Source organism: Hemitrygon akajei, unplaced genomic scaffold (genome assembly GCF_048418815.1).
Source record: "Hemitrygon akajei unplaced genomic scaffold, sHemAka1.3 Scf000072, whole genome shotgun sequence".
Classification (NCBI taxonomy): domain Eukaryota; kingdom Metazoa; phylum Chordata; class Chondrichthyes; order Myliobatiformes; family Dasyatidae; genus Hemitrygon; species Hemitrygon akajei.
The window spans coordinates 792,996-804,704 of NW_027331958.1; the positions used below are offsets into that span (position 1 = coordinate 792,996).

Consider the following 11,709-nt stretch of genomic DNA (forward strand, 5'->3'; position numbering starts at 1 on the left):
CTGACGCATAGCAGGCTGCCCTAGTCCTTTCCATACAGAACTGTGCAACAGTCTGACGCATAGCAGGGTGCCCTAGTCCTTTCCATACAGAACTGTCCAACAGTCTGACGCATAGCAGGGTGCCCTAGTCCTTTCCATACAGAACTGTGCAACAGTCTGACGCATAGCAGGCTGCCCTAGTCCTTTCCATACAGAACTGTGCAACAGTCTGACGCATAGCAGGCTGCCCTAGTCATTTCCATACAGAACTGTGCAACAGTCTGACGCATAGCAGGCTGCCCTAGTCCTTTCCATACAGAACTGTGCAACAGTCTGACGCATAGCAGGCTGCCCTAGTCCTTTCCATACAGAACTGTGCAACAGTCTGACGCATAGCAGGGTGCCCTAGTCCTTTCCATACAGAACTGTGCAACAGTCTGACGCATAGCAGGGTGCCCTAGTCCTTTCCATACAGAACTGTGCAACAGTCTGACACATAGCAGGCTGCCCTAGTCCTTTCCATACAGAACTGTCCAACAGTCTGACACATAGCAGGCTGCCCTAGTCCTTTCCATACAGAACTGTCCAACAGTCTGACGCATAGCAGGCTGCCCTAGTCCTTTCCATACAGAACTGTGCAACAGTCTGACGCATAGCAGGCTGCCCTAGTCCTTTCCATACAGAACTGTCCAACAGTCTGACGCATAGCAGGCTGCCCTAGTCCTTTCCATACAGAACTGTCCAACAGTCTGACGCATAGCAGTCTGCCCTAGTCCTTTCCATACAGAACTGTGCAACAGTCTGACGCATAGCAGGGTGCCCTAGTCCTTTCCATATAGAACTGTGCAACAGTCTGACACATAGCAGGCTGCCCTAGTCCTTTCCATACAGAACTGTGCAACAGTCTGACGCATAGCAGGCTGCCCTAGTCCTTTCCATACAGAACTGTGCAACAGTCTGACGCATAGCAGGCTGCCCTAGTCCTTTCCATACAGAACTGTGCAACAGTCTGACACATAGCAGGCTGCCCTAGTCCTTTCCATACAGAACTGTCCAACAGTCTGACGCATAGCAGGGTGCCCTAGTCCTTTCCATACAGAACTGTGCAACAGTCTGACACATAGCAGGCTGCCCTAGTCCTTTCCATACAGAACTGTGCAACAGTCTGACACATAGCAGGGTGCCCTAGTCCTTTCCATACAGAACTGTGCAACAGTCTGAGGCATAGCAGGCTGCCCTAGTCCTTTCCAAACAGAACTGTGCAACAGTCTGACGCATAGCAGGCTGCCCTAGTCCTTTCCATACAGAACTGTCCAACAGTCTGACGCATAGCAGGCTGCCCTAGTCCTTTCCATACAGAACTGTCCAACAGTCTGACACATAGCAGGCTGCCCTAGTCCTTTCCATACAGAACTGTGCAACAGTCTGACGCATAGCAGGCTGCCCTAGTCCTTTCCATACAGAACTGTCCAACAGTCTGACACATAGCAGGCTGCCCTAGTCCTTTCCATACAGAACTGTGCAACAGTCTGACGCATAGCAGGCTGCCCTAGTCCTTTCCAAACAGAACTGTGCAACAGTCTGACGCATAGCAGGGTGCCCTAGTCCTTTCCATACAGAACTGTCCAACAGTCTGACACATAGCAGGCTGCCCTAGTCCTTTCCATACAGAACTGTCCAACAGTCTGACGCATAGCAGGCTGCCCTAGTCCTTTCCATACAGAACTGTCCAACAGTCTGACGCATAGCAGGCTGCCCTAGTCCTTTCCATACAGAACTGTGCAACAGTCTGACACATAGCAGGCTGCCCTAGTCCTTTCCATACAGAACTGTCCAACAGTCTGACGCATAGCAGGGTGCCCTAGTCCTTTCCATACAGAACTGTGCAACAGTCTGACACATAGCAGGCTGCCCTAGTCCTTTCCATACAGAACTGTGCAACAGTCTGACACATAGCAGGGTGCCCTAGTCCTTTCCATACAGAACTGTGCAACAGTCTGACGCATAGCAGGCTGCCCTAGTCCTTTCCAAACAGAACTGTGCAACAGTCTGACGCATAGCAGGCTGCCCTAGTCCTTTCCATACAGAACTGTGCAACAGTCTGACGCATAGCAGGGTGCCCTAGTCCTTTCCATACAGAACTGTGCAACAGTCTGACACATAGCAGGCTGCCCTAGTCCTTTCCATACAGAACTGTGCAACAGTCTGACGCATAGCAGGCTGCCCTAGTCCTTTCCAAACAGAACTGTGCAACAGTCTGACGCATAGCAGGCTGCCCTAGTCCTTTCCATACAGAACTGGGCAACAGTCTGACGCATAGCAGGGTGCCCTAGTCCTTTCCATACAGAACTGTGCAACAGTCTGACGCATAGCAGGGTGCCCTAGTCCTTTCCATACAGAACTGTGCAACAGTCTGACACATAGCAGGGTGCCCTAGTCCTTTCCATACAGAACTGTGCAACAGTCTGACGCATAGCAGGCTGCCCTAGTCCTTTCCACCGTACTGTCGTAATCCCCTGTACTGCACCGTACTGTCGTAACCCCCTGTACTGCACCGTACTGTCGTAATCCCATGTACTGCACCGTACTGTCGTAATCCCCTGTACTGCACCGTACTGTCGTAATCCCCTGTACTGCACCGTACTGTCGTAACCCCCTGTACTGCACCGTACTGTCGTAATCCCATGTACTGCACCGTACTGTCGTAATCCCATGTACTGCACCGTACTGTCGTAAACCCCTGTACTGCACCGTACTGTCGTAATCCCATGTACTGCACCGTACTGTCGTAATCCCCTGTGCTGCACCGTACTGTCGTAATCCCCTGTGCTGCACCGTACTGTCGTAATCCCATGTACTGCACCGTACTGTCGTAATCCCCTGTACTGCACCGTACTGTCGTAATCCCCTGTACTGCACCGTACTGTCGTAATCCCATGTACTGCACCGTACTGTCGTAATCCCCTGTACTGCACCGTACTGTCGTAATCCCCTGTACTGCACCGTACTGTCGTAATCCCCTGTACTGCACCGTACTGTCGTAACCCCCTGTACTGCACCGTACTGTCGTAATCCCATGTACTGCACCGTACTGTCGTAATCCCATGTACTGCACCGTACTGTCGTAATCCCGTGTACTGCACCGTACTGTCGTAATCCCCTGTACTGCACCGTACTGTCGTAACCCCCTGTACTGCACCGTACTGTCGTAATCCCATGTACTGCACCGTACTGTCGTAATCCCCTGTACTGCACCGTACTGTCGTAATCCCGTGTACTGCACCGTACTGTCGTAATCCCCTGTACTGCACCGTACTGTCGTAACCCCCTGTACTGCACCGTACTGTCGTAATCCCATGTACTGCACCGTACTGTCGTAATCCCATGTACTGCACCGTACTGTCGTAATCCCCTGTACTGCACCGTACTGTCGTAATCCCATGTACTGCACCGTACTGTCGTAATCCCCTGTACTGCACCGTACTGTCGTAACCCCCTGTACTGCACCGTACTGTCGTAATCCCCTGTACTGCACCGTACTGTCGTAATCCCATGTACTGCACCGTACTGTCGTAATCCCTATGTACTGCACCGTACTGTCGTAATCCCCTGTACTGCACCGTACTGTCGTAATCCCCTGTACTGCACCGTACTGTCGTAATCCCCTGTACTGCACCGTACTGTCGTAATCCCATGTACTGCACCGTACTGTCGTAATCCCATGTACTGCACCGTACTGTCGTAATCCCCTGTACTGCACCGTACTGTCGTAATCCCATGTACTGCACCGTACTGTCGTAATCCCCTGTACTGCACCGTACTGTCGTAATCCCCTGTACTGCACCGTACTGTCGTAATCCCCATGTACTGCACCGTACTGTCGTAATCCCCTGTACTGCACCGTACTGTCGTAATCCCCTGTACTGCACCGTACTGTCGTAATCCCATGTACTGCACCGTACTGTCGTAATCCCCTGTACTGCACCGTACTGTCCTAATCCCATGTACTGCACCGTACTGTCGTAATCCCCTGTACTGCACCGTACTGTCCTAATCCCATGTACTGCACCGTACTGTCGTAATCCCGTGTACTGCACCGTACTGTCGTAATCCCCTGTACTGCACCGTACTGTCGTAATCCTATGTGCTGCACCGTACTGTCGTAAACCCCTGTACTGCACCGTACTGTCGTAATCCCCTGTACTGCACCGTACTGTCGTAATCCCATGTACTGCACCGTACTGTCGTAATCCCATGTACTGCACCGTACTGTCGTAATCCCATGTACTGCACCGTACTGTCGTAATCCCCTGTACTGCACCGTACTGTCGTAATCCCCTGTACTGCACCGTACTGTCGTAATCCCCTGTACTGCACCGTACTGTCGTAATCCCATGTACTGCACCGTACTGTCGTAATCCCCTGTACTGCACCGTACTGTCGTAATCCCCTGTACTGCACCGTACTGTCGTAATCCCCTGTACTGCACCGTACTGTCGTAATCCCATGTACTGCACCGTACTGTCGTAATCCCATGTACTGCACCGTACTGTCCTAATCCCCTGTACTGCACCGTACTGTCGTAATCCCTTGTACTGCACCGTACTGTCGTAATCCCATGTACTGCACCGTACTGTCGTAATCCCCTGTACTGCACCGTACTGTCGTAATCCCCTGTACTGCACCGTACTGTCGTAATCCCCTGTACTGCACCGTACTGTCGTAATCCCCTGTACTGCACCGTACTGTCGTAACCCCATGTACTGCACCGTACTGTCCTAATCCCGTGTACTGCACCGTACTGCTGCCAAAAAAAACCAATGAATCGTGACATATTTGAGTGATGGTAAACCCAATTCTGACACGGGTCTCTATTGTGGACTAAGGGTGGGAAGGGGGCAGGGAGAGGGGAACCATGATTGGGACAAAGGGAAGGGAGAGGGGAGGGAGTGGGAAGCAGCAGAGAGACATTTTGTGATGATTAGTAAAGCGATTGTTTGCAATCAAATGCCCTTGCCTGGTGTCTGTGTGTGTATATGTGTGTGCCCGAGACTTTTGCGCAGGACTGTGTATTGGGTGGGAGAGTTGTCCCTGAGGTCCAATTAAATCGCTCCCCTCACCCTAAACCCGTGCCCTCTGGCTCTCATCTCCCCGATCCTGGGAAACAGAGCGAGTGCAATCACCCTATCGACGCCATTGACTAGCTTACACACCCTACCATATACGGTATCCTGTCACCATCGTTAGGTGCCAGGGCCTGTGACATCATCACTATGTGCCGCGTCCTGTGAGGTCAGCATTCTGCACCATGCCATTACGACGTGGGTGAACAGGGTCTCGTGACCACGATGGCTCTTGGCAAATCTTTCTACAGGACTGGTTTGCCATCATCTTTCTGGGCAATGTCTTTACAAGATAGGTGACCCCAGCCATTATCAATACTCTTCAGGGATTGTCTGCCTGGCGCCAGTGGTGGCATGACCAGGACTTGTGATCTGCACCGGCTGCTCATCCGTCACCTGCTCCCACGGTTTCCCGTCACCCTGATCGGGGATGGTGACCCTACACCTGGCCCGAGGGTGAGCTGCAGGCCAGCGGAGGGAAGGAGCACCTTACACCTCCTTCGGTAGAGACGCATCTCCACCCCGACACCCAAACATATACAGATATATCTTCTAAACTGTCTATCGATATGATCACCCCTCAGTCTCGATGGGCTGAATGGCCTACTTCTGCTCCTGTGTATTATGGTCTTTGTAGCTGCATCGATGTGTTGGGACCAGGTTGGGTCCCCGGAGATCTTGACACCCAGGAACAGGAAATATCGTGAGAGACTCTGCAGGGTAACGAGGCAGTTACACCAGGTCACTGACTGACCCGCACATCTCTGGAAGGGACCGTAGCACCCTGAGCACACGGGGAGAATGTACAGGGGCACCCCGGAGATTGATCATGCTCTCCGTGGTACATCTACAGAAGTTTTTGAGCATATTTGTTGACATGCTAAATCTCTTCAAACCCCTAATGAAGTATAGCCACTGTCTTACCTTCCTTATAACTACATCGGTATATTGGGACCAGGTTTTTGACTCAGAGATTTTGACACCCAGGAACTTGAAGCTGCTCACTCTCTCCACTTCTGATCCCTCTGTGAGGTTTGGTATGTGTCCCTTCATCTTACCCTTCCTTCAGTTCAGTTTGCCCCATTACTGGAAGGACGTGGGGTATTTGGAGAGGAGGCAGAAGAGGTTTACCAGGATGCTGTCTGGTTTAGAGGGCATGTGCTATCACGAGAGGCAGGATAAACTTGGGTTGTTTTCTCTGGAGCATCGGAGGCTGAGGGGAGATCAGATAGAGGTTGACAAGATTACAAGAGGCAGCCTTTTCTTTTTAACCAGGGTCAAACTGCCTAATACCAGAGGGCACACACTTAGGTGAGAGGGGGCATTTGGACAGGGGCAAGTTTCTCTAGAGAGAGAGAGAGGGGTAGGTGCCTGGAACCCAGTGGAAGCAGATACGATCGAGGAGTCCTGTTACGAATGTGCCGCAACTCTGAGGGGCCGAAGGGTACAAAGTCGCCCCCTCCTTTTTGAGAATAGCAAGATCGCTATTATTTCGGGTCTGAGACCCAGGAAATGAGAGAGAGAAGTCCAGAATACACAAGGTTTGGAATGTGTCCTGCCCTCAGCAGAACGGAACCATTGATTACTGCTATTGTCTCTTGGAGAAGGAATTGTGTATTGAGTACTGTACTATTCATTGAAACCCCTCAGGGGACAACCAGAGTGGTCTGGTTGAGGGATTGCATCATCCCAACCTGATTGACATCTGAGACCCCGTGAGTGAGGATAAAAGAAGGTCTGGGGAACAACCCCTCAGACGCACCAGGAGAAACACTAGAAATCCCGTGACAGCGCTTTATAGCGAAAGCCAGTGGGGGCTCGTGTGCGTCCTCCCTTGCCTGGGTGGTGGGCTCACCACGGAAGAACAGTGTAGCTAAAGGGGAGGCCACAAGTGAACGGCCACACCAACTCCCGACGAATCGAAATCATAAAAGGACAGCCGGCAAGTTTTTCTCCCATAACTCTCTCTCTCTCCAACCATTGCAAACCCAGCGGTCCCCAAAGGCTGCAGCCTGCATGAACTGAGTGAACTTTATATTTCCATCGGACAATACATTATCCCCTAGACAACGATAGAGCTATTTCTTATTGATTATTATTATACCCGCGCTTTTAGATTTAGTATTGACGACGTATATTATCTGTATATTTGCATTGATATTATTTTGTGTATTTTTACAAATAAATACTGTTAAAAATAGTATCATCAGACTTCAACGGACCTCTCTATCTTTGCTGGTAACTGACCCAGTTACGGGGTTCGTAACAGTCCAAGACAGGTGCTTGAATGTACAGAGAGTGGAGGGATAGGGACATTGTGGACGCAGAGGGGATTAGTTCAGTCGGGTGTTTAATTGCTAGCTTAACTGTCTCAGTATAGCATTGTGGAGGATTCATCCCTTCCCAATTCAATAAAATAGATCTTCTAGCCACTAAAGTAGCAAATGCAATCATCTGCTGAGCTGAAGAGGGCAGATCCATCATTGCTAAGCCAAAAATTGCAGTGATAGGGTGAGGTTGTAAATCAACGTGTAAAACTGTAGAGAATGTATCAAAAATATCTTTCCAACATTTTTCCAAAAGAGGACAAGACCAAAACTTATGAGTTAGAGAGGCTGCCTCAGAATGACGTCTATCCCAGATCGGACTTATAAGAGAGTGAAAACAAGCTAATTTATCTTTAGACATATGTACCACTTTAAATTGAATCAACGTGTGTTTAGCACAAATAGATGAAGAGTTAACTAATTTTATTGAACTGGAAAGAGATTAATCCTCCAACCACATCTCAATGGTTTTCCCAAACTGTGTCCTGTTTAAACTTAGGAAAAAATTAGAAGTGGTACCTTTGACCTCTTAGTTAAATTTAAAGAAACTTGGAGGCCTTTTATCCAATACTTTCATAGAGTGTAATCTGACCTTTTCCGAATTCTTTATATCATTTTTTAATTTGAGTAGAGGAGTGGAGTTGACGACATTAATGATTTTATCCGATATAATGGAATAGCCCAGCTTTGCTTAGTTTAGTTTACTTTGTTTTTGATTTCTCAGTTTGGGGTTTTTTCCCATCTTTTTATTTCTTTGTATCACGTCCATATTAGGAGTTTGGGAGGTCAATTGGATTGGTGTTTCTACTTACATGTGTTAATTGCCAACAGTGTAAACCCACTCCCTTTGTGCTATTATGACCATTACGTATCCGTCTTGGAAAGATCCAATAAAACGATTGACAAAGAAAAGTTCAGCGTTGTGGGCGAAGGGCCTGTTTGCTGAGCTGCACTGCTCTGTGAGTCCCCACCCTCCTGCCAGGCGAGCTGGACGCCCTGGCCCGATCCCCCTCGCCGTGCCTTTCCTCCCCCTTCACCTTCATCGCCTCCAGGACCGCCAGCCCGCGCCTCTGAGGCTTGTCTCCCTGCGTCTGGGTCAGTTCCTCCGCAGTCTGTGGGGACAGGAGGGAGGAGCGGGGTTAGCGCGTGAGAGTCGCCTCCCTCCCCTCCCCTCGTCCCTGATACCTCCCCCTGTTCTGCCTCGTTCTCCCTCCTCTCACCCCTCCCTTACCCCTCTGTTCACCCCCCTCCCCTTCCTCCCCAACCATCCCCATCCCTCCTTCAATCCCTCTCTCTCCTCCCTCCCCCCCCTCCGTTTTCCCCCACCCGGTCTGGGACTTACGTTGGCCAGCCGCCGGAGGCGGACACAGTCCGCGTGGCTCAGGACCCCGTCTATCTGCGCAAGTCGACTGCCGTCTGGCTCCCCGACCTCTGTCACCAGCGAGATCGAGGCGAAGGAAGGCGAGGAGGCTGAGGAGAGAGGGTGGGAGGGAGAGTGAGGCAGGATCCAGACACCCCCACACACACTCCGCCGGTGGGGGGGATGCTGGTGGACAGGCGGCCCCAGACACACCGTCTGTGAGACAGATAGACCCAGACACCCCTTGCATCCACAGTCTGCAGGACCGATAGACTCAAACAGACCTGTCTGGCAGACAGAGGGACGGAGACCCACCGTCTGTGAGACAGACAGAACCAGACACCCCCCACCACCCCAGACGGATCTCACACTGACCTTTCAGGATGTCCAGCCCCCGCCTGGGCTCCAGCTTCCGGCTGGTCGTCGCGTTCCGTGGGGCAGACTTCCGGCTGTCTCCGGCCTCGGCTCTGAGACAGGGCAGGCGGAGGTCAGAGTGCAGACAGGGCTCAGGCTGGACTGAGGGAGGGGGGAGGTCGAGGGATGGAGGGGCCTGCGGGGGCGGCCGGGACAGAGATGGGAGGATGGGCACCAAGGGGGCAGGGGTGGCGAGGACGGAGGGGCAGCGAGGGTTAAAGATGGAGAGTAGGGAGAGGAGTTTGGCAAGGTGGGAGAGATAGTGAGGAGGGTGTGAGAGAAAGATGGGAGGGGAGGCGAGGAGGGAGGAACGACGAAGAGGGAGGGGCGGTGAGGGGGGCAGTGAAGGGGCTGAGACAGTGATGGAGAAGAGGCAGGGAGGTGGGAGAGTTTACGACAGAGAGAAGGAAGGGGCGTGTGGCAAGGTGGGAGGGCAAGAGGAGGGTGGGACAATGAGGAGGGAGGAGTGACGAAGAGGGAGGGGCAACAAGGAGGAACAGGAAGGAAGGAGCGGGCAATGGAGGGAGAAGAGTCGAGGTGGTGGATCCCACTCACCTGTGCTTGGCCTTCAGCGACTCGGGGACGAGCTCCGGAGGGGTCCAGGAATCCTGCACACAGGAGGGAGGGTTCAATCTCTCCTCACTCGCCACACCCCAACCCTAGGGCATGCAGTGCGAGGGATATTCACCCTCAGGAGGGGGCTCCTGGTGAGAGCTGAAGGGGGGGGAAGGACACCGTACCTTAGAGCGGGTGCCTGTAGCAAGTCGAGCAGGTGGTGAAGAGGTGAATGGGAGACCGACCGGTCGGGGTGCCGGATCAGGATGTGCAGTCTGATTCACCGACAGGCGACGGGGGAGCTGCGCGCTTGTAGCCCGGACTGGGCCTCATGCCGCGGGCTCGCCTGTTGACAGCCGCCCAGCGGAGAGGCAGTGGGAGTCAGCCCGCTCCACCGGGGGCAGTGGGGGCCGAGGCCAAGCTGGGGTCGCTGCTGCCCCCCAGTGTTCGCTCAGCAGAAGACAAGACATACAAAAGTGCTCGACTGCAGACTGCTACAAAGTCCAGCGACTCGGGGACTAGGACTCCCTTTGTGTTTGCATGCAACTGTATCTCGCTGATCTCTTCTAGGAGCTATACCTGCCTGGTGCTGTGTGTGGGACTGTCAGTACTACGTTTCGCTCCTTGGCCCTACAGAAATACTGTTTCGCTCGGCTGCACTCATGTATGGTCGAATTGAGAATTAAACTTGACCTTGAAACAAAAAACTCCAGTGGAGACGCGTAGAATAACCCAGCAGAGAATAAGGCCCTTCCGCCCATTTTGTCCATGCTGACCCACCTGAGTTAGTCCCATCAGCCTGCGTTTAGCCTGTATGCCTCCTATCCAGGTATTCCCTATCCGCACCTGCCCCTGAAACGCTGTTCACGCACATGTCTCAGCCGCTCCCCCTCATTCCGTATACCCCCAAACGTCAAGCTCGTCCACAAGGAGCACTGTCCGTCATCAGTGACCCTCCCGCCCCACACCACCATGCAGATCGTGCTCCATTCTCACTACTTCCATCAGGAAGGAGGGACACGAGCCCCAGGCTCCCCCTGATTTTCTGGTTACAGCTGCACAGATCAATCATGGCTCCGAGCAGGAGATTTTTACATGGGACAATCAGCATCTTTCACAGTGAATGGTAGAGTGGCAGGCCAATTCCAATTCTGGTATTGTTTGACCTTGTTCTGCCTCAATACACTGTGTAATGATGTGATCTGTGTGAACGATATACAAGACAAGATTGTCACTGTATCTCGGTACACGTCAACAATAATAAACCAATTCCAATTCTGTTATTGTTTGACCTTGTTCCACCTCAATACACTGTGTAATGATGTGATCTGTGTGAACGATATACGAGACAAGATTGTCACTGTATCTCGGTACACGTCAACAATAATAAACCAATTCCAATTCTGTTATTGTTTGACCTTGTTCTACCTCAATACACTGTGTAATGATGTGATCTGTGTGAACGATATACGAGACAAGATTGTCACTGTATCTCGGTACACGTCAACAATAATAAACGAATTCCCTTTCAATCCCTGTGGTGCACTGGGCGCCGATTCTGCCTTTGCAAACAGCACTTGACTGTCCTTTCGTGAGGTTGAGTTGCCAGCCTGACGATCGACCCCGCATGAGCAGGAAGCGTGCAGGGAGTCGGCTGGATTCTGCCCCGGACCGCCGTCCTCGGAGTCCGGTGCTGGACCCGCTGCATCGCCGGTCGGCACTCAACGCTCAGAAGCCACGGAACTGATTGTGGACCTCGGGGGAGGGGAAGCCGGAGGGACACACACACCCCAGTCCTCCTTGGAGGTGGGTGGGTGGGTGGGGTTCCCAGGTTTGTGGGCATCGACGTGTCCGAAGATCGATCCTGGGCCCGACAGCAGCCACACCTCATTGGGACTTGGATGGGATTCGGTACGTTACTGAAAGTTCCGACAGAGCTCCGGTGGACAGT

At 52.2% G+C, this 11,709-nt stretch overlaps 1 protein-coding gene across 1 annotated transcript in view; it reads right to left on the bottom strand.

Annotated features, from left to right (window-relative positions):
• Nucleotides 1-11,709, bottom strand: part of LOC140722211 (prolyl 3-hydroxylase 1-like) — a 112,063-nt gene that overhangs the window by 87,701 nt on the left and 12,653 nt on the right. The window contains exons 7-10 of the mRNA XM_073037000.1: nt 9,759-9,811; nt 9,165-9,256; nt 8,772-8,899; nt 8,467-8,541 (exon numbers count right to left, since the gene is read on the bottom strand). Of these exons, the coding sequence (XP_072893101.1) occupies nt 8,467-8,541; nt 8,772-8,899; nt 9,165-9,256; nt 9,759-9,811 (348 nt within the window). The remainder of the gene's footprint in view (nt 1-8,466; nt 8,542-8,771; nt 8,900-9,164; nt 9,257-9,758; nt 9,812-11,709) is intronic.